The sequence below is a fragment of the Nerophis lumbriciformis genome, linkage group LG18 (assembly GCF_033978685.3).
Source record: "Nerophis lumbriciformis linkage group LG18, RoL_Nlum_v2.1, whole genome shotgun sequence".
Taxonomy (NCBI): domain Eukaryota; kingdom Metazoa; phylum Chordata; class Actinopteri; order Syngnathiformes; family Syngnathidae; genus Nerophis; species Nerophis lumbriciformis.
In genome coordinates this window covers 5,285,001-5,310,000 of record NC_084565.2, presented here as the reverse complement: position 1 = coordinate 5,310,000, position 25,000 = coordinate 5,285,001, and the positions used below count along the sequence as shown (strand labels likewise).

General features: G+C 36.9%; 1 protein-coding gene across 3 annotated transcripts in view; it reads right to left on the bottom strand.

Annotated features, from left to right (window-relative positions):
• The window catches only part of nhsa (Nance-Horan syndrome a (congenital cataracts and dental anomalies)), a 150,791-nt gene that overhangs the window by 507 nt on the left and 125,284 nt on the right, over positions 1–25,000 (bottom strand). For all 3 annotated transcript variants that reach the window (XM_061977506.2, XM_061977505.2, XM_061977507.2), the window contains 4 exons: positions 19,746–19,877; positions 5,716–8,286; positions 2,197–2,320; positions 1–746 (listed from right to left, as the gene is read on the bottom strand). The exon at positions 1–746 is cut by the window's left edge and continues 507 nt beyond it. In XM_061977506.2, coding sequence (XP_061833490.2) covers positions 227–746; positions 2,197–2,320; positions 5,716–8,286; positions 19,746–19,877 — 3,347 coding nt within the window. In that variant the 3' untranslated portion in view covers positions 1–226. The remainder of the gene's footprint in view (positions 747–2,196; positions 2,321–5,715; positions 8,287–19,745; positions 19,878–25,000) is intronic.

Genomic DNA, 25,000 nt, shown 5'->3' with positions numbered 1-25,000 from the left:
CTTTCCACTCGCCTCTTTGATAAAAACACGTCAAAGCACAGGTTCATCATCACTATCAGCATTTAGCGTTCTTCTTTATTGGCAACTTGCCGACTCACAACTTTTACTTTCTCGTCTCGACTTGGCTTTTTTTTCCCGCTTTTAAAAACTTGTTTTGTGTGACTTCTGAAAGGGAAGTACTGCAGTAGTACTCGCTGGTATTCACAGAATACGTGTGGTTTTCCCGCTACTGGGAGTCGGGCGAGGTTTCGCCGGCGGGACTCCCGTCCGAGTTCTCGGCCTCGCCCTCGGAGATGGCCTGCATGGGCGCCGAGGGCAGGCGGCTGCGGGCGCCGTAGCGGCTGCTGCCGGCGGCCGGCGGCGTCCTGGAGCGAGCGTGGCGGGAGGACGGCGGGGAAAGGAAGGACCTGGGGGAGAAGCCCTCGGTGTTGGCTTTGGGGTAGACCTTGGACACGTCCTCGTCCGCAAAGTCTCCGGCTTTCGGGGCGCCGGGACTCTTCAGGATCTCGCTGGCCGACATGCGGTAGCTGGACTCTGAGCGACTGCCCTTCTTCAGCAGCAGCAATTTGAACTCCTCGCTGGAGGTGCTGGACTTCTTGGCGCTCCTGTAGATGGGGCCCGGGGCCTTCTGCGGGGACGGCGACGTGGCGGCGGGGGGCGGGGCTGCCGGGCCTGGGGAGCCGGCGCCGCCGCTCGGGGGCGACACGCCCGACGAATCCTTCCGGCCCAACACTTTCCTCTTAGACCTGAGAGGAGCAACACCTGTCAGCCGCCCAGCTACAAACGCCAAGATGCTATCTCATGAAGGAAGGGCAGGCTTCGCTACACACACCAATCCACCCCCGCCCACCACTTTGTATTAAACACAGGCTTCACTACACGTCTTAAAATGGAGCCCTCAGTCAATTACAGACCTTAGTGAATATGCTAACCTAGCATGATGTTAAAATGTACTGTTAGCATGTAGCTCACATAGCTATGCTAGTGTTGCTAACCTAGCATGATGTTAAAATGTAATGTTAGCATGTAGCTCACAAAGCTATGCTTGTGTTGCTAACCTAGCATGATGTTAAAATGTAATGTTAGCATGTAGCTCACAAAGCTATGCTTGTGTTGCTAACCTAGCATGATGTTAAAATGTAACGTTAGCATGTCGCTCACATAGCTATGCTAGTGTTGCTAACCTAGCATTATGTTAAAATGTAATGTTAGCATGTAGCTCACATAGCTATTCTAGTGTTACTAACCTAGCATGATGTTAAAATTTACTGTTAGCATGTAGCTCACGTAGCTATGCTAGTGTTGCTAACTGACTAAGATGTTAAAATGTATTGTTAGCATGTAGCTCACATAGCTATGCTAGTGTTGTTAACCTAGCATGATGTTAAAATGTACTGTTAGCATGTCGCTCACATAGCAATGCTAGCAATGCTAACCTAACATGATATAAAAATGTAATGTTAGCATGTAGCTCACATAGCTATGCTAGTGTTGCTAACCTAGCATGATGTTAAAATGTAATGCTAGCATGTAGCTCACATAGCTATGCTAGTGTTGCTAACCTAGCATGATGTAAAAATGTAACGTTAGCATGTCGCTCACATAGCTATGCTAGTGTTGCTAACCTAGCATGATGTTAAAGTGTCATGTTAGCATGTAGTTCATATAGCTATGCTAGTGTTGCTAATGTGTGTGTCCTTCTGTGCTACTCCCTAATGTTACATAGTTTTATGTGATACATGACATGTATTACATTGGACAAGTACACAGTTATAGTGTATATGTCAAAAGTACACAATAGTACTTCTTGGAGACATTAGCATTAAAGCTACACACACACACACACAGTAATGTTTACTAACAGTACTTTTAAACTGTGTAAGTTCCAGCATCAACAACAACATACAAATACAGTAATGTACTATTGTGTACTTGTGCTAAAAGTACTAAGTACATATCAGAGTATCTCACCTGTGTATCATAGCAAAGTAATATACTATTGTGTACTTATGGTAAAAGTACTAAGTACATATCAGAGTATCTCACCTGTGTATCATAGCAAAGTAATATACTATTGTGTACTTATGGTAAAAGTACTAAGTACATATCAGAGTATCTCACCTGTGTATCATAGCAAAGTAATATACTATTGTGTACTTATGTTAAAAGTACTAAGTACATATCAGAGTATCTCACCTGTGTATCATAGCAAAGAGGTCGTCGGTGGTCCGAGTCTTGGTTGGCGAGAGAAAAACGTCATCGTCCGACCGCGACTCATCGCTCAGCTGAGAGGCGACAGACTGGCTCCTTGTCACGTGTGCTGAAGGAAATGATGACATCATCACGTATGTTATTGCAATATGAAGATAAAATGATGACATCATCACATATGTTCTTGAAATATGAAGATAAAATGATGACATCATCACGTATGTTATTGAAATATGAAGATAAAATGATGACATCATCACACGTTATTGAAATATGAAGATAAAATGATGACATCATCACGTATGTTATTGAAATATGAAGATAAAATGATGACATCATCACACGTTATTGAAATATGAAGATAAAATGATGACATCATCACGTATGTTATTGAAATATGAAGATAAAATGATGACATCATCACACGTTATTGAAATATGAAGATAAAATGATGACATCATCACATGTTATTGAAATATGAAGATAAAATGATGACATTATCACACATGTTATTGAAATATGAAGATAAAATGATGACATCATCACACATGTTATTGAAATATGAAGATAAAATGATGACATTATCACGTATGTCATTGAAATATGAAGATAAAATTATGACATCATCACAAGTTATTGAAATATGAAGATAAAATGATGACATCATCACGTATGTCATTGAAATATGAAGATAAAATGATGACATCATTACGTATGTTATTGACATATGAAGATAAAATGATGACATCATCTTATATGTCACTGAAATATGAAGATAAAATGATGACATCATCACGTATGTAATTGAAATATGGAGATAAAATGATGACATCATCACGTATGTCATTGAAATATGAAGATAAAATGATGACATCATCACGTATGTTATTGAAATATGAAGATAAAATGATGACATCATCACGTATGTTATTGAAATATGAAGATAAAATGATGACATCATCACGTATGTTATTGAAATATGAAGATAAAATGATGACATCATCACACGTTATTGAAATATGAAGATAAAATGATGACATCATCACACATGTTATTGAAATATGAAGATAAAATGATGACATCATCACACGTTATTGAAATATGAAGATAAAATGATGACATCATCACACATGTTATTGAAATATGAAGATAAAATGATGACATCATCACGTATGTCATTGAAATATGAAGATACAATTATGACATCATCACAAGTTATTGAAATATGAAGACAAATTGATGACATCATCACATATGTCATTGAAATATGAAGATAAAATGATGACATCATCACGTATGTTATTGACATATGAAGATAAAATAATGACATCATCACATGTTATTGAAATATGAAGATAAAATGATGACATCATCTTATATGTCACTGAAATATGAAGATAAAATGATGACATCATCACGTATGTTATTGAAATATGAAGATAAAATGATGACATCATCACGTATGTTATTGAAATATGAAGATGAAATAATGACATCATCACATGTTATTGAATATGAAGATAAAATGATGACATCATCTTATATGTCACTGAAATATGAAGATAAAATGATGACATCATCACGTATGTTATTGAAATATGAAGATAAAATGATGACATCATCACGTATGTTATTGAAATATGAAGATAAAATGATGACATCATCACATATGCTATTGAAATATGAAGATAAAATGATGACATCATCACATGTTATTGAAGATAAAACTTCAAACGTGTGATGATTATAGACCTAGAGAATACTCTACTGTAATGGTCTCATATTCAGGTGGTCTTATATTTAGATGGTCTTATATTCAGGTGGTCTTATATTTAGATGGTCTTATATTCAGGTGGTCTTACATTCAAATGGTCTTATATTCAGGTGGTCTAATATTCAAATGGTCTTATATTCAGGTGGTCTAATATTCAGGTGGTCTTATATTCAAATGGTCTTATATTCAAATGGTCTTATATTCAGGTAGTCTAATATTCAGGTGGTCTTATATTCAAATGGTCTTATATTCAGGTGGTCTTATATTTGAATTGTCTTATATGCAGGTGGTCTTATCAGGTGGTCTTATATTCAGATGTCCTTATATTGACATGGTCTTATATTTAGATGGTCTTATATTCAAATGGTCTTATATTCAGGTGGTCATATATTTGAATTGTCTTATAAGCAGGTGGTCTTATATTCAAATGGTCTAACATTCAGGTGGTCTTATATTCAAATGGTCTAACATTCAGGTGGTCTTATATTCAAATGGTCTAACATTCAGGTGGTCTTATAAGCTAAAGTTAAAGTTAAAGTTAAAGTACTAATGATAGTCACACACACACTAGGTGTGGTGAAATTTGTCCTCTGCATTTGACCCATCCCCTTGTTCACCCCCTGGGAGGTGAGGGGAGCAGTGGGCAGCAGCGGTGCCGCGCCTGGGAATCATTTTTGGTGATTTAACCCCCAATTCCAACCCTTGATGCTGAGTGCCAAGCAGGGAGGTAATGGCTCCCATTTTTGTAGTCTTTGGTATGACTCGGCCGGGGTTTGAACTCACAACCTACCCATCTCAGGGCGGACACTCTAACCACTATTCAGATGTCCTTATATTGACATGGTCTTGTATTTGGATGGTCTTATATTCAGGTGGTCTTATATTTGAATTGTCCTATATGCAGGGGGTCTCATATTCAAATGGTCTAATATTCCTATGGTCTTATGTTCAGGGTTGTCTTATATTCAAGGTGATTTTATATTTGAATGGTCTTATATTCCTGAGGTCTTATGTTCAGCGTTGTCTTATATTCAAGGTGATTTTATATTTGAATGGTCTTATATTGAGGTGGTCTTATATTCAAGTTGGTCTTATATTCAGGTGGTGTTATATTCAGATGGTCTTATATTCAAATGGTCTAATATTCATGAGGTCTTATGTTCGGGGTTGTCTTATATTAAAAGTGATTTCACATTTGTCGGGGTTGTCTTATATTAAAAGTGATTTCACGTTTGAATGTTCTTATATTCCTGATGTCTTATGTTCAGGGTTGTCTTATATTCAAGGTGATTCTATAGTTGAATGGTCTTATATTCAGGGTGGTCTTATATTTAGGTGGTCTTATGTTCAGGGTGGTCTTATATTCAGATGGTCTAATATTCAGGTGGTCTGATATTCCTGCGGTCTTATATTCAGGGTGATTTTATATTTGAACAGTCTTATATTTAGGTTGTTCTTGTATTCAGATGGTCTTATATTCAGGTGGTCTGATATTCCTGCGGTCTTATATTCAGGGTGATTTTATATTTGAACAGTCTTATATTCAGGTTGGTCTTGTATTCAGATGGTCTTATATTCAGGTGGTCTGATATTCCTGCGGTCTTATATTCAGGGTGAATTTATATTTGAATGGTCATATATTTAGATGGTCTTATATTCAGAATGTCTTATGTTCAGGGTGGTCTTATATCCCTAAAGCTCTGCGATAAACAGAATGATCGTTCTTTTACCTTCGCTGAAGAGGTCTTCGGTTGTCATGTCTTCTTCCTCTCTGCTGTCCTGACAGGCACTCTGGGGACCTTCACCTGTTGACTCCGCCTCCTCGCTGCCTTCCTCGCTGCCCGGACTCACCTGCGGGTGAGGTACAGGTGCAGCATGGTGCAGAGCCGTGACTTGACTGGACTCGAGTGGGAAGAGATCTTCTTCTCCAGGCGGTGGCGAGGAAGACTGGATGACGTCTGTTGGTCGGTCGTCAGGAGGGGACGACTCCCACCGCGGCGTTGAAGGCGATACGTTCTCCTCGGAAGACTCGCAGGTGTCACCGTGACCCAGGTCCTTGGCAGAAGGCGACGCCGGCTCACCCGCCATGTGTGGACTCTCCAACCAGGCCGGAGCGCTGCTGAAGTCCTCAGCAGGACAGTCAGAGTTCGGGTCTTCATCGAGACCTCCGTCGTGTTCCTTGCTGACGGACCGCAGCTGAACCGAGTGCAGCACATCCGGGGTGATGTTCATGGACGGGCCGGTAAAGGTTTCCGGTTCAGGCGACTCTGTTGGCCTATCTTGCTGAAGAGTCCAGTGACTTGGAGCTTTGCTGCTGGCGCTGGGAAAGGCACTTAAGTCCAGGTGCGAGGGCGGGATTATGGGCAACTCCAGATGCCGCTTGGATGCAGTGGACAGTGACGCCAGCGACGACTTCCTCTCCGGCACCTTGGGTTTCCTTTTACCGCTAGAAGGCGACAGCGGCCCGGGGAAGAAGGCAGCAGGGAGAGAAGAGGTGGGAGTTTCTGACTGACTGGAGTACCCGCTGGAAGGACTCGCCAAGCCTGCCAGCCTCTCTGGCGACGTCAGCTTGAAGTCTCCCTCCACGGATGGAAGCGAAGGGGTGGTGGCCCTGGAGCCCGACTCCTGCGACTCGGAGCTCTCCTGCGACTTGATGCACTCGATGACCGTGGTGCCCGTGGCCGTGCTGGAGTTGGATAAAGATCTGTAGGGATCGCTGGACTTCAAATCGTTCAGGAGCCAGAAGTCTGCATAGTCGGCCTGCACCACACCCTGGTCTTTGAACGAGTGTGCGTCTGCTGAGCTGAACACGCCCAAGTTGGGCAGGTCCAAGGAGCCCTCCAACTCCCAGGCCCTGGTGGGCTCTTTGGCTGGTGAGGAGTTTGCGATGTGACCTGCAGACGTCGACAAAAGGAGCTGCAGGTTCTTCTCCCTGGACCGTGGAAGCTGCTGCCCACAGCTGATCTTTGGTTCTCTCAGGACGGGGATGTTTCCCTCACTGCATATTTTCCGAAGTGACGAGCTGCGCTTGGGCGGACACGGCTTCACCTTTGGCTTCCTCAAAGAGAGGCAGCGTCTTCTGGACTCTCCGAGACTCAAGTGGCGGCTGAAGTCCGACAGACCGGAGTCAGAGCCGCAGGCTGCGTAATTATAGGTGAAGCTCCTGCTGCCTTGGAGCCCACAGTCAAAGTGCATGGAGGTGTAGTACCCTTCAGTGTCCTCGGAGTAGTGCGAGACCGTGTCCGCCTTCTCCGACGGCGGCTTGTCTGAGAAGCTGCTCTCGCACGTGGCCATGCTGGTGAAGCTGGGGCAGCCCAGGCTGCTTCCGGCCTCCCCGCTCGGCTCAGGGCTGAAGTCCTGAGTGCCGGGAGGATGCGGGTCGGTGTAGTTCCATTCCCCGTCCACAGGGGTGCTGACTCCCGCTTCCTCTAAAATGTCCATGGCTGCGGAAGAGAAGGAGCCCGTTCTCTGGGACCTGAGGCCCGCATAGTGGTCCAGTATGACCGGGTCCTCATTGCCGTGAGTGACGGCGTTCAAAGAGAGCTCAGAGTCGCAGTGTGAGGAGCCGGTGAGCGGCGGCGACGCTGCCGACGGGAGAGTCTCTGAGGTCTGAGAGGGGCACGTGGAGCTGCTACCACTCCAGTTCCCACTGGAGGACTGGTGGTCGTCTTTGTGGTCCATCTGACCTCCCAGGACCCCGGCGGCTGAGACGGAGTGCACCGGGCTGCTGAAGGTGTCTGAGCTGGACGACATGTCGCAGCAACCCATGTCTGCCTTCCTGGGCAGCTGAGACCTGGTCCTCTGCATCCAGTCCCGCTCTGGGGTCTCCGACTGCTGCTTGTACTTCAGGCGCTCGGACCCCACTCGGTCACCAGCGCTCTCTTCCTCATCGACATCCTTCAGAATCATCTCACCACTTTCTTGCAAGAAGTCTCCCACGTTGAAAGTGGAAAGCTCCGCCTCCTCCTCGTCGCTTTGGCCGTTCTCCGTCACTCTGCTTCCGTCCCGGGGCAGACTGTGGAAGCGCAGTCGGGTGGCCATGGCGGCGGCGAACATGTCGTCCGGGCTGTCCTGCAGGGCGGCGATGTTGCCTGCCGACTGAGAGAGCGCCGCCACCTGGTGACCCCGCTGGGCGCGGATTCTCCTCCGGGAGGGCGCGCCTGAGATCAGGAAGTCCTCCGTCTGGCAGCCTGAGTCTCTGGTGCCAAGATGGCCGTCCGGGACCTCATTAAAAGGGGTGATGTCCAAGGTGGCGTGGACGATCACCGTGCGCTCTCTGGACCCTGGCGAGTCATCAGAGTCTGACGGGAGAAGAAGAACTTTAGAACACTGTACTGCACAGTCACGCTATTCAGTATAATAATGTATCATCTATATAGTATAATAATGTATCATCTATGTAATATAATAATGTATCATCTATATAGTATAATAATGTATTATCTATATAATATAATAATGTATCATCTATATCGTATAATAATGTATCATCTATATAGTATATAGATGATACATTATTATACTATTATACTATATAGATAAAACATTAGTATAACACTATATTATATAGATGATACATTATTATACTATATAGATGATACATTATTATATTATATAGATGACACATTATTATACAGTAAAATAATGTATCATTTATATAGTATAATAAGTTATCTATATAGTATAATAATGTATCATCTATATCATATAATAATGTATCATCAATATAGTATAATAATGTATTATCTATATAATATAATAATGTATCATCTATATAGTATAATAATGTATCATCTATATCGTATAATAATGTATCATCTATATAGTATATAGATGATACATTATTATACTATATAGATGATACATTATTATACTATATAGATGATACATTATTATACTATATAGATGATACATTATTATATTATATAGATGACACATTATTATACAGTAAAATAATGTATCATTTATATAGTATAATAAGTTATCTATATAGTATAATAATGTATCATCTATATCATATAATAATGTATCATCAATATAGTATAATAATGTATTATCTATATAATATAATAATGTATCATCTATATAGTATAATAATGTATCATCTATATCGTATAATAATGTATCATCTATATAGTATATAGATGATACATTATTATACTACTATACTATATAGATAAAACATTAGTATAACACTATACTATATAGATGATACATTATTATACTATATAGATGATACATTATTATATTATATAGATGACACATTATTATACAGTAAAATAATGTATCATCTATATAGTATAATAAGTTATCTATATAGTATAATAATGTATCATCTATATAGCATAATAATGTATCATCTATGTAGTATAATAATGTATCATCTATATAGTATAATAGTGTATCATCTATATAGTATAATAATGTATCATCTATATAGTATAATAATGTATCATCTATATAATATCATAATGTATCATCTATATAGTATAATAATGTATCATCTATATAATATAATAATGTATCATCTATATAGTATAATAATGTATCATCTATATAGTATATAGATGATACATTATTATACTATATAGTATCATCTATATAGTATAATAATGTATCATCTGTATAGTATATAGATGATACATTATTATACTATATAGTATCATCTATATAGTATAATAATGTATCATCGATATAGTATATAGATGATACATTATTATACTATATAGATGATACATTATTATACTATATAGATGACACATTATTATATGATATAGATGATACATTATTATACAGTATAATTATGTATCATCTATATAGTATAATAATGTATCATCTATATAGCATAATAATGTATCATCTATATAGTATAATAATGTATCATCTATATAATATAATAATGTATCATCTATATAGTATAATAATGTATCATCTATATAGTATAATAATGTATCATCTATATAGTATAATAATGTATCATCTATATCGTATAATAATGTATCATCTATATAGTATATAGATGATACATTATTATACGATATAGATGATACATTATTATACTATTATACTATATAGATAAAACATTAGTATAACACTATACTATATAGATGATACATTATTATACTATATAGATGATACATTATTATATTATATAGATGATACATTATTATACAGTAAAATAATGTATCATCTATATAGTATAATAGTATAATAAGTTATCTATATAGTATAATAATGTATCATCTATATAGTATAATAATGTATCATCTATGTAGCATAATAATGTATCATCTATGTAGTATAATAATGTATCATCTATATAGTATAATAGTGTATCATCTATATAGTATAATAATGTATCATCTATATAGTATAATAATGTATCATCTATATAGTATAATAATGTATCATCTATATAGTATAATAATGTATCATCTATATAGTATAATAATGTATCATCTATATAGTATAATAATGTATCATCTATATAATATAATAATGTATCATCTATATAGTATAATAATGTATCATCTATATAATAAAAAAAAAAAAAATCCCAATTAATGATGAACAGCCCACGGAACTTATTGAAAAAAATCTTTATTCGATGTTCCTTACTCCGACTGTCGAAAAGGAAGTCTTAGAGGTTATTCAGAAAAGCAAGAACAAAACATCACGTGACATTTTTGACCTCGACATGAGGACCGTCCGGAACGTAGCGGAAGAAATCATCAAACCATTCACATACATCTGCAATGTATCTTTTCAACTTGGACAATTTCCTTCACAATTGAAACTCTCAAAAGTCATCCCCATCTTCAAATCTGGAGACAAACACCACTTCACAAATTACCGGCCCGTCTCCCTTCTGCCACAGTTGTCAAAAATATTGGAAAAATTATTTGATAATAGACTTCGTGGCTTCATTGGAAAGCACAAATTATTATATGATTGTCAATATGGGTTCCGACAAAATAGGTCAACTTCATTAGCTTTAAGTGATTTAATAGAGAACATTACTAATGGTATCGAGAAAAACAAATTTGTTATAGGAATTTTTATTGATCTGCAAAAGGCTTTCGATACCATTGACCACCAGATTTTGGTAAATAAACTGGAAAACTATGGCATAAGGGGAGTGGCAGGGAAATGGCTGAAGAGCTACTTGAATGAGAGACAGCAGATTGTTCAGATCGACCAACATCAATCTACACTCATGAACATAACCTGTGGAGTCCCCCAGGGCTCGATACTAGGACCCACACTATTTATAATGTATATCAATGAAATATGTAAAGTATCAACACTGCTGAAGTTCATCCTCTTTGCTGACGACACAACCATTACATGTGCAGGTGACGACATGAAGCAACTTCTGGCCTCTGTAACTGAGGAGATGATCAAGTTAAAAACGTGGTTTAATACCAACAAATTGTCTCTGAATTTAAAGAAGACCAAAATCATGCTCTTTAGCAATCGCAAAAGTGAAATACCCATCAGGATTGTTATTGATGATACACCAATAGAATATGTCCAACAAAATTCATTTTTAGGAGTGGTAATAGATGAAAATATCTCATGGAAGCCTCATATAAGTTACCTAAGGAAAAAAGTTGCTAAATGTGTTGGAATGATGAGGAGATCATGTCATTTATTGAACACCAATGCTCTGCTGTTATTATATCATTCATTTATTATGTCGTATTTAAACTATTGTGTTGAAGTCTGGGGAAATTGTTATAAATCTCATCTACAGCCTTTAGTCACTTTACAGAAAAAGGCCATTAGGATTGTGTCCAATGTTCACTACAGACATCATTCAAATCCACTATTCATGGAGTTAAAGCAACTTAAACTGTACGATGTAATCAACTTTAAAACTGCTCAAATTATGTTTAGGGCATCCCAAAACTCTCTACCATCCAATATACAAAACCTATTCCAGGATAGAGATGCTCACCATAGTTACAGTCTAAGAGGAAACAACAAATTACATTTGCCTAAATTTACAACAACTTTAAAATCAATGTGCATTTCAGTGCGTGGAGTCAGTCTGTGGAACAACTTAGGGGACGAGTTAAAAACCTGTTCTAACATGATTACATTTAAAAGACTGTTTAAAAAAGAAGTACTGAAGAAGTACGAGGAGGAAAGAGAGTGATGCCCTCAGCATAGAGCGATGGGAGAGGGGTGTATGGTCAGAGAGTGTTTGGGCCTGTGTGTGTGTGTGTGTGTGTGTGTGTGTGTGTGTGTGTGTGTGTGTGTGTGTGTGTGTGTTTTGTCTCGTCTTGTCTTGTCCCATAGTAACAGTGGTACTATTGTATTGTTAGTGTATAGGAGTTTTTCTTGTTTTTGTTTGTATAGTATTGTTCTTGTATTATATTGTTTATGTTAAATGTGGAGTGAGTGAGAGGGGTTGGGATATTATAAGCAATTGCTTCATCCAACCCCTTTTCAAGCCATGCATAAATGTCTCTGCCAAAATGTAAAAAAAAAAAAAGTGTGTTGTTGTATTGTGCAGGTTTGAAATAAATACTTCAATCAATCAATCATATAGTATAATAATGTATCATCTATATAATATGATAATGTATCATCTATATAGTATAATAATGTATCATCTATATAGTATATAGATGATACATTATTATACTATATAGTATCATCTATATAGTATAATTGATTGATTGATTGAATTATTTATTTCAAACCTGCACAGTACAACACACACCTTTTTTTTTTTTTTAAACATTTTGGCAGGGACATTTATGCAAGGCTTGAAAAGGGGTTGGATGAAGCAATTGCTTATAATATCCCAACCCCTCTCACTCATTCCACATTTAACATAAACAATATAATACAAGAACAATACTATACAAACAAAAACAAGAAAAGCTCCTGTACACTAACAATACAATAGTACCACTGTTACTATAAAACAAGACAAGACGAGACAAAACACACACACACACACACACACACACACACATACACACACACACAGGCCCAAACACTCTCTGACCATACACCCCTCTCTCATCGCTCTATGCTTAGGGCATCACTCTCTTTCCTCCTCGTACTTCTTCAGTACTTCTTTTTTAAACAGTCTTTTAAATGTAATCATGTTAGAACAGGTTTTTAACTCGTCCCCTAAGTTGTTCCACAGAGTGACTCCACGCACTGAAATGCACATTGATTTTAAAGTTGTTCTAAATTTAGGCAAATATAATTTGTTGTTTCCTCTTAGACTGTAACTATGATGAGCATCTCTATCCTGGAATAGGTTTTGTATATTGGATGGTAGAGAGTTTTGGGATGCCCTAAACATAATTTGAGCAGTTTTAAAATTGATCACATCGTGCAGTTTAAGTTGCTTTAACTCCATGAATAGTGGATTTGAATGATGTAAGTAGTGAACATTGGACACAATCCTAATGGCCTTTTTCTGCAGAGTGACTAAAGGCTGTAAATGGGATTTATAACAATTTCCCCAGACTTCAACACAATAGTTTAGATATGACATAATAAATGAATGATACAATAAAAGCAGAGCATTGGTGTTCAATAAATGACATGATCTCCTCATCATTCCAACACATTTAGCAACTTTTGTCCTCAGGTAATTTATATGAGGCTTCCATGATATATTTTCATCTATTACTACTCCTAAGAATGAATTTTGTTGGACATATTCTATTGGTGTATCATCGATAACAATCCTGATGGGTATTTCACTTTTGCGATTGCTAAAGAGCATGATTTTGGTCTTCTTTAAATTGAGAGACAATTTGTTGGTATTAAACCAAGTTTTTAACTTGATCATCTCCTCAGTTACAGAGGCCAGAAGTTGCTTAACGTCGTCACCTGCACATGTAATGGTTGTGTCGTCAGCAAAGAGGATGAACTTCAGCAGTGTTGATACTTTACATATTTCATTGATATACATTATAAATAGTGTGGGTCCCAGTATCGACCCCTGGGGGACTCCACAGGTTATGTTCATGAGTGTAGATTGATGTTGGTCGATCTGAACAATCTGCTGTCTCTCATTCAAGTAGCTCTTCAGCCATTTCCCTGCCACTCCCCTTATGCCATAGTTTTCCAGTTTGTTTACCAAAATCTGGTGGTCAATGGTATCGAAAGCCTTTTGCAGGTCAATAAAAATTCCTAAAACAAATTTGTTTTTCTCGATACCATTAGTAATGTTCTCTATTAAATCACTTAAAGCTAATGAAGTTGACCTATTTTGTCGGAACCCATATTGACAATCAGATAATAATGTGTGTTTTTCAATGAAGCCACGAAGTCTATTATCAAATAATTTTTCCAAAATTTTTGACAACTGTGGCAGAAGGGAGACGGGCCGGTAATTTGTGAAGTGGTGTTTGTCTCCAGATTTGAAGATGGGGATGACTTTTGAGAGTTTCATTTGTGAAGGAAATTGTCCAAGTTGAAAAGATAAATTGCAGATGTATGTGAATGGTTTGATGATTTCTTCCGCTACATTCCGGACCGTCCTCATGTCGAGGTCATAAATGTCACGTGATGTTTTGTTCTTGCTTTTATGAATAATCTCTAAAACTTCCTTTTCGACAGTCGGAGTAAGGAACATCGAGTAAGGATTTTTTCCAATAAGTTCCATAGGCTGTACATCATTAATTGGGATTTTTTTTGCCAGCTCAGGCCCAACTTTAACAAAAAACATATTGAAGCCGTCAGCAATCATCTTCTTGTCACTTATGATTTGGTCGTTCTCAACAAAAAACTCTGGATAACAAGGACTGTTTGAACCATGCCCAATAATTGTATTTAATACCTTCCAAATTCCCTTTATATCACTTTTCTTTTGGATTAATAGTTTGGTGGTGTATTCTTTTCTGCTTGCTCTTAATATGCTGGTTAATTTATTTTTATATGTTTTGTACTTTTGTTCTGTTTCTATGGTTTGATGCCTAAAAAAAGTCCTATATAAATAATTTTTCTTTTTGCAAGCGTTCGCAAGCCCTTTAGTTATCCATGGAGTTTTTGTGGAGTTAGTTATAGTGCATTTTTTGATGGGGCAGTGTGTATCATAAAGTGAGAAAAAAATGTCATGAAATAAATTATAAGCTGCATTTATATCTGACGTTTGAAAAACAGAATCCCAGTTGTGTTTTGCTAAATCATTCTTTAGTGCTGTTAATGATCTTTCTGTTATGTCTCTACGATAATATTCACTATTTACAGGTTTGGATGTTTTGCAGTTAATATTATACACCATGAACACGGGTAAATGATCACTGACGTCACTCACTAACAAGCCTCCAGTTACAGTCTGATCTACAATGTTACAAAATATGTTGTCAATAAGTGTCGTGCTGTGTGTTGTGATTCTAGTGGGTCGTGTGATCAGTGGGAATAAGCCCATGGAGAACATGGTGTCAATAAATTTTGCTGTGTGTTTGTGTTTATTAGGATTCAAAAGGTTGATATTAAAGTCACCACATACTATATATTTTTTGTTTCTCTTAAATAATTTTTCCATCCATTCATTAAATATTTTTAAGTCGGATCCTGGTGTTCTATAAATGCAGCTTACAATAATGTGTTTCCTATTTGAAAATGATAATTCTACAGTGACGCATTCGAAGAGTTCCTCAACAGTTAAACACATATCAGTTACAATACTACAGCTGATATTTTTGTCCACATACAGAGCCACACCTCCTCCTCTCTTATTTTTACGGTTGGTGCAAAACATTTCATACCCATTTAATTCAAACTCATTACTTGTATTCTTGTAATAATGGCGCAGTGGGAGAGTGGCCGTGCGCGACCCGAGGGTCCCTGGTTCAATCCCCACCTAGTACCAACCTCGTCATGTCCGTTGTGTCCTGAGCAAGACACTTCACCCTTGCTCCTGATGGGTGCTGGTTAGCGCCTTGCATGGCAGCTCCCTCCATCAGTGTGTGAATGTGTGTGTGAATGGGTAAATGTGGAAGTAGTGTCAAAGCGCTTTGAGTACCTTGAAGGTAGAAAAGCGCTATACAAGTACAACCCATTTATCATTTATTATTTATTTATCTATATAGTATATAGATGATACATTATTATACTATATAGTATCATCTATATAGTATAATAATGTATCATCTATATAGTATATAGATGATACATTATTATACTATTATACTATATAGATAAAACATTAGTATAACACTATACTATATAGATGATACATTATTATACTATATAGATGATACATTATTATATTATATAGATGATACATTATTATACAGTAAAATAATGTATCATCTATATAGTATAATAGTATAATAAGTTATCTATATAGTATAATAATGTATCATCTATATAGTATAATAATGTATCATCTATATAGCATAATAATGTATCATCTATGTAGTATAATAATGTATCATCTATATAGTATAATAGTGTATCATCTATATAGTATAATAATGTATCATCTATATAGTATAATAGTGTATCATCTATATAGTATAATAATGTATGATCTATATAGCATAATAATGTATCATCTATATAGCATAATAATGTATCATCTATATAGTATAATAGTGTATCATCTATATAGTATAATAATGTATCATCTATATAGTATAATAATGTATCATCTATATAGTATAATAATGTATCATCTATATAGTATAATAATGTATCATCTATATAGTATAATAGTGTATCATCTATATAGTATAATAATGTATCATCTATATAGTATAATAGTGTATCATCTATATAGTATAATAATGTATCATCTATATAGTATAATAATGTATCATCTATATAATATAATAATGTATCATCTATATAGCATAATAATGTATCATCTATGTAGTATAATAATGTATCATCTATATAGTATAATAATGTATCATCTATATAGTATAATAGTGTATCATCTATATAGTATAATAATGTATGATCTATATAGCATAATAATGTATCATCTATATAGCATAATAATGTATCATCTATATAGTATAATAGTGTATCATCTATATAGTATAATAATGTATCATCTATATAGTATAATAATGTATCATCTATATAGTATAATAATGTATCATCTATATAGTATAATAATGTATCATCTATATAGTATAATAGTGTATCATCTATATAGTATAATAATGTATCATCTATATAGTATAATAGTGTATCATCTATATAGTATAATAATGTATCATCTATATAGTATAATAATGTATCATCTATATAGTATAATAATGTATCATCTATATAGTATAATAATGTATCATCTATATAATATAATAGTGTATCATCTATATAGCATAATAATGTATCATCTATGTAGTATAATAATGTATCATCTATATAGCATAATAATGTATCATCTATGTAGTATAATAATGTATCATCTATATAATATAATAGTGTATCATCTATATAGTATAATAATGTATCATCTATATAGTATAATAATGTATCATCTATATAGCATAATAATGTATCATCTATGTAGTATAATAATGTATCATCTATATAGTATAATAGTGTATCATCTATATAGTATAATAATGTATCATCTATATAGTATAATAGTGTATCATCTATATAGTATAATAATGTATGATCTATATAGCATAATAATGTATCATCTATATAGCATAATAATGTATCATCTATATAGTATAATAGTGTATCATCTATATAGTATAATAATGTATCATCTATATAGTATAATAATGTATCATCTATATAGTATAATAATGTATCATCTATATAGTATAATAATGTATCATCTATATAGTATAATAGTGTATCATCTATATAGTATAATAATGTATCATCTATATAGTATAATAATGTATCATCTATATAGTATAATAATGTATCATCTATATAGCATAATAATGTATCATCTATGTAGTATAATAATGTATCATCTATATAGTATAATAGTGTATCATCTATATAGTATAATAATGTATCATCTATATAGTATAATAATGTATCATCTATATAATATAATAATGTATCATCTATATAGTATAATAATGTATCATCTATATAGTATAATAATGTATCATCTATATAATATAATAATGTATCATCTATATAGTATAATAGTGTATCATCTATATAGTATAATAATGTATCATCTATATAGTATAATAATGTATCATCTATATAGTATAATAATGTATCATCTATATAGTATAATAATGTATCATCTATATAGCATAATAATGTATCATCTATATAGTATAATAGTGTATCATCTATATAGTATAATAATGTATCATCTATATAGTATAATAATGTATCATCTATATAGTATAATAATGTATCATCTATATAATATAATAATGTATCATCTATATAGTATAATAATGTATGATCTATATAGCATAATAATGTATCATTTATATAGCATAATAATGTATCATCTATATAGTATAATAGTGTATCATCTATATAGTATAATAATGTATCATCTATATAGTATAATAATGTATCATCTATATAGTATAATAATGTATCATCTATATAGAATACGAACCCCAAAAGCAGTGACGTTGTCACGTTGTGTAAATGGTAAATAAAAAGAGAATACAATGATCCTTTTCAACTTATATTCAATTGAATAGACTGCAAAGACAACATATTTCATCTTCACACTGGAAAACTTTGTTATTTTTGGCAAATTTGGAATTTGATGCCTGCAACATGTTCAAAAAAGCTGGCACAAGTGGCAAAAAAGAGTGAGAAAGTTGAGGAATGCTCATCAAAGACTTATTTGGAACATCCCACAGGTGAACAGGCTAATTGGGAACAGGTGGGTGCCATGATTGGGTATAAAAGTAGATTCCATGAAATGCTCAGTCGTTCACAAACAAGGACGGGGCGAGGGTCACCACTTTGTCAATAAATGCCTGAGCAAATTGTTAAAGAACAACATTTCTCAACCAGCTATTGCAAGGAATTTAGGGATTTCACCATCTACAGTCCGTAATATCATCAAAAGGTTCCGAGAATCTGCACGTAGCGATGATATTACGCACCTTGGATCCCTCAGACGGTACTGCATCAAAAAGCGACATCCGTGTGTAAAGGATATCACCACATGGGCTCGGGAACACTTCAGAAAACCACTGTCAGTAACTACAGTTGGTCGCTACATCTGTAAGTGCAAGTTAAAACTCTACTATGCAAAGCCAAAGCCATTTATCAACAACACCCAGAAACGTTGCCGGCTTTACTGGGCCCGAGCTCATCTAAGATGGACTGATACAAAGTGGAAAAGTGTTCTGTGGTCCGACGAGTCCACATTTCAAATTGTTTTTTTGGAAACTGTGGACGTTGTGTCTTCTGGATCAAAGAGGAAAAGAACCTTCCGGATTGTTCTAGAAACAAAGTGTAAAAGCCAGCATGTGTGATGGTATGGGGGTGTATTAGTGCCCAAGACATGGGTAACTTACACATCTGTGAAGGCAACATTAATGCTGAAAGGTACATACAGGTTTTGCTTGCCATCCAAGCAACGTTATCATGGACGCCCCTGCTTATTTCAGCAAGACCACTTTTTTCGCCATTAAATTGTAAGTTAATGATTATTTCTCAGTGTGAACACGAAATATGTTGTCTTTGCGGTCTATTCAATTGAATATAAGTCGAAAAGAATCATTGTATTCTCTTTTTGTTTACCATTTACACAACGTGACAACTACTACAACTACTACTAGTAATAAGGGTGGATGTAAAAAGGTCGTACCTAAGTCCAGCTGCACGTGTCGAGGCACACCGGCCACCGTCCTGCGCCTCTTCAGCTTCCTCCTCCTCTGCAGCACAGACTGAGCGTGGCCCAGCGAGCAGCGCACACTCGCCTCTCTGTCGAAGGCCACGCCTGCAAGCACCAGAGTGGGGGGGGGGACATGTGAGGGGGGTTCTGGTAAGACCAGCCGGACCAGACCATCCCCAACAAACAACTTGTTGTCGCTGCTCCCAAACTACTGTGTCGCGGTCACGTGACTTCAGCTCCATGGCGATCGCTCCGCTTTGCCGACTATGCAGATTTGTTTACCCCCCCCCTGTGGGAGTCAATAACCTTCCTTTCAGCCACTTGGACACCACTACTTGGCATGGCTGGCACACTTCTTTCTGGAACATTCTTCTCAGCCATGAGACTTTTTCAACTGTCATTACGTCCATGGTTGTTAACATGCTAACACACGCTATCATTGAACTATTAGTTTCTAGCTAAGCTAACGTGCTAACTTAGCAAATAACTTCACTACAAACACTTTGATTGACATTTGAGCTTTAGCATGTATTTGTAATACTTGATCATTGTTTATGTTTAACAGCCTCACTAGTTGCTGTTAGCATCGGGAGCATAGGCAAAGATTAGATGCTAAGAGTGCTAAAGAAGAATACCAAGGGTGCTAAAGAAGGATACTAAGGGTGCTAAAGAAGGATACTAAGAGTGCTAAAGAAGAATACCAAGGGTGCTAAAGAAGGATACTAAGGGTGCTAAAGAAGGATACTAAGAGTGCTAAAGAAGGATACTAAGAGTGCTAAAGAAGGATACTAAGGGTGCTAAAGAAGGATACTAAGGGTGCTAAAGAAGGATACTAAGGGTGCTAAAGAAGGATACTAAGAGTGCTAAAGAAGGATACTAAGGGTGCTAAAGAAGGATACTAAGAGTTCTAAAGAAGGATACTAAGGGTGCTAAAGAAGGATACTAAGGGTGCTAAAGAAGGATACTAAGGGTGCTAAAGAAGGATACTAAGAGTGCTAAAGAAGGATACTAAGGGTGCTAAAGAAGGATACTAAGAGTTCTAAAGAAGGATACTAAGGGTGCTAAAGAAGGATACTAAGGGTGCTAAAGAAGGATACTAAGGGTGCTAAAGAAGGATACTAAGAGTGCTAAAGAAGGACACCAGGGGTGCTAAAGAAGGATACTAAGGGTGCTAAAGAAGGATACCAAGGGTGCTAAAGAAGGATACTAAGGGTGCGAAAGAAGGATACCAAGGGTGCTAAAGAAGGATACTAAGGGTGCTAAAGAAGGATACCAAGGGTGCTAAAGAAGGATACTAAGGGTGCTAAAGAAGGATACTAAGAGTGCTAAAGAAGGACACCAGGGGTGCTAAAGAAGGATACTAAGAGTGCTAAAGAAGGATACTAAGGGTGCTAAAGAAGGATACTAAGGGTGCTAAAGAAGGATACTAAGGGTGCTAAAGAAGGATACTAAGAGTGCTAAAGAAGGATACTAAGGGTGCTAAAGAAGGATACTAAGAGTTCTAAAGAAGGATACTAAGGGTGCTAAAGAAGGATACTAAAAGTGCTAAAGAAGGACACCAGGGGTGCTAAAGAAGGATACTAAGAGTGCTAAAGAAGGATACTAAGGGTGCTAAAGAAGGATACTAAGAGTGCTAAAGAAGGATACCAAGGGTGCTAAAGAAGGATACTAAGGGTGCTAAAGAAGGATACCAGGGGTGCTAAAGAAGGATACTAAGAGTGCTAAAGAAGGATACTAAGGGTGCTAAAGAAGGACACCAAGGGTGCTAAAGAAGGATACTAAGGGTGCTAAAGAAGGATACTAAGGGTGCTAAAGAAGGATACTAAGGGTGCTAAAGAAGGATACTAAGGGTGCGAAAGAAGGGTACCAAGGGTGCTAAAGGAGGATACTAAGGGTGCTAAAGAAGGATACTAAGAGTGCTAAAGAAGGATACTAAGGGTGCTAAAGAAGGATACTGAGGGTGCTAAAGAAGGATACTGAGAGTGCTAAAGAAGGACACCAAGGGTGCTAAAGAAGGATACTAAGGGTTCTAAAGAAGGATACTAAGGGTGCTAAAGAAGGATACTAAGGGTGCTAAAGAAGGATACTAAGAGTTCTAAAGAAGGATACTAAGGGTGCTAAAGAAGGATACTAAGGGTGCTAAAGAAGGATACTAAGGGTGCTAAAGAAGGATACTAAGAGTGCTAAAGAAGGATACTAAGGGTGCTAAAGAAGGATACTAAGAGTTCTAAAGAAGGATACTAAGGGTGCTAAAGAAGGATACTAAGGGTGCTAAAGAAGGATACTAAGGGTGCTAAAGAAGGATACTAAGAGTGCTAAAGAAGGATACTAAGGGTGCTAAAGAAGGATGCTAAGAGTGCTAAAGAAGGATACCAAGGGTGCTAAAGAAGGATACTAAGGGTGCTAAAGAAGGATACTAAGGGTGCTAAAGAAGGATACCAAGGGTGCTAAAGAAGGATACTAAGGGTGCTAAAGAAGGATACTAAGAGTGCTAAAGAAGGATACCAAGGGTGCTAAAGAAGGATACTAAGGGTGCTAAAGAAGGATACCAAGGGTGCTAAAGAAGGATACTAAGGGTGCTAAAGAAGGATACTAAGAGTGCTAAAGAAGGACACCAGGGGTGCTAAAGAAGGATACTAAGAGTGCTAAAGAAGGATACTAAGGGTGCTAAAGAAGGATACTAAGGGTGCGAAAGAAGGGTACCAAGGGTGCTAAAGGAGGATACTAAGGGTGCTAAAGAAGGATACTAAGGGTGCTAAAGAAGGATACTAAGGGTGCTAAAGAAGGATACTAAGAGTGCTAAAGAAGGACACCAGGGGTGCTAAAGAAGGATACTAAGAGTGCTAAAGAAGGATACTAAGGGTGCTAAAGAAGGATACTAAGGGTGCGAAAGAAGGATACTAAGGGTGCTGAAAAAGGATACTCAGGGTGCTCAGGATGGAGACTAAGTGTGCTAAAGAAAAATGCTACAGTGCTAAAGAAGGCTGCTAGAATGCTAAAGAAGGGTGCTGGAGAAGGACGGAAAAAAAGGACACTAAGGGTGCTAAAGAAGGATACTAAGAGTGGTAAAGAAGGATACCAAGGGTGCTAAAGAAGGATACTAAGGGTGCTAAAGAAGGATACTAAGGGTGCTAAAGAAGGATACTAAGGGTGCTAAAGAAGGATACTAAGGGTGCTAAAGAAGGATGCTAAGAGTGCTAAAGAAGGATACCAAGGGTGCTAAAGAAGGATACTAAGGGTGCTAAAGAAGGATACTAAGGGTGCTAAAGAAGGATACTAAGGGTGCTAAAGAAGAATACCAAGGGTGCTAAAGAAGGATACTAAGGGTGCGAAAGAAGGGTACCAAGGGTGCTAAAGGAGGATACTAAGGGTGCTAAAGAAGGAAACAACGGGTGCTAAAGAAGGATACTAATGGTGCTAAAGAAGGATACTAAGAGTGTTAAAGAAGGACACCAAGGGTGCTAAAGAAGGATACTAAGGGTGCTAAAGAAGGATACTAAGGGTGCTAAAGAAGGATACTAAGAGTTCTAAAGAAGGATACTAAGGGTGCTAAAGAAGGATACTAAGGGTGCTAAAGAAGGATACTAAGGGTGCTAAAGAAGGATACTAAGAGTGCTAAAGAAGGATACTAAGAGTGCTAAAGAAGGACACCAGGGGTGCTAAAGAAGGATACTAAGAGTGCTAAAGAAGGATACTAAGGGTGCTAAAGAAGGATACTAAGGGTGCTAAAGAAGGATACTAAGAGTGCTAAAGAAGGATACCAAGGGTGCTAAAGAAGGATACTAAGAGTTCTAAAGAAGGATACTAAGGGTGCTAAAGAAGGATACTAAGGGTGCTAAAGAAGGATACTAAGAGTGCTAAAGAAGGACACCAAGGGTGCTAAAGAAGGATACTAAGGGTGCTAAAGAAGGATACTGAGGGTGCTAAAGAAGGATACTGAGGGTGCTAAAGAAGGATACTAAGGGTGCTGAAAAAGGATACTCAGGGTGCTCAGGATGGAGACTAAGTGTGCTAAAGAAAAATGCTACAGTGCTAAAGAAGGCTGCTAGAATGCTAAAGAAGGGTACTGGAGAAGGACGGAAAAAAAGGACACTAAGGGTGCTAAAGAAGGATACTAAGAGTGGTAAAGAAGGATACCAAGGGTGCTAAAGAAGGATACTAAGGGTGCTAAAGAAGGATACTAAGGGTGCTAAAGAAGGATACTAAGGGTGCTAAAGTAGGATACTAAGGGTGCTCAGGATGGAGACTAAGTGTGCTAAAGAAAAATGCTAGAGTGCTAAAGAAGGATGCTAGAATGCTAAAGAAGGGTGCTGGAGAAGGACAGAAAAAAAGGATACTAAGGGTGCTAAAGAAGGATACTAACAGTGCTAAAGATGGATGCTAAGAGTGCTAAAGAAGGATACTAAGAGTGCTAAAGATGGATACTAAGAGTAATAAAGAAAAACACTAGAATGCTGACGAAGAACACTAGAGTTCTGAAGAAGGATGCTAGAGGAAGGATGGGAAAAAAAGGATAGTAGAGGGGGCTAAAGAAGGATACTAAGAGTGCTAAAGAACGATGCTAAAAGTGCTAAAGAAGGATACTAAGAGTGCTAAAGATGGATACTAAGAGTGCTAAAGAAGAACACTAGAGTTCTAAAGAAGGATGCTAGAGTGCTAAAGAAGGAAAGAAAAAAAAGATACTAAGAGTGCTAAAGAAGGATACTAAGAGTGCTACAGAAGGATACTAAGATTGCTAATGAAGGATACTAACAGTGCTAAAGAAGGATGCTAAGAGTGCTAAAGAAGGATACTAAGAGTGCTAAAGATGGATACTAAGAGTGCTAAAGATTGATGGTAAGAGTGCTAAAGAAGGATACTAAGAGTGCTAACGGTGGATACTAAGAGTGCTAAAGATGGATACTAAGAGTGCCAAATAAAAATGCTAGAGTGCTAAAGAAGGATGCTAAAGAAGAATACTAACAGTGCTAAAGAAGGATACTAAGGGTGCTAAAGAAGGATACTAAGGGTGCTAAAGAAGGACACTAGAGTGCTAAATATTTTGCTACAGAAGAATACTAACACTGCTAAAGAAGGACGCTAAAGAAGGATACTAAGAGTGCTAAAGAAGAATACTAAGAGTGCTAAAGAAGGATACTAGAGGTGCTAAATAAGGATAGCAGAGGTGCTAAATAAGGATAGTATAGGTGCTAAAGAAGGATACTAAGAGTGCTAAAGAAGAATACTAA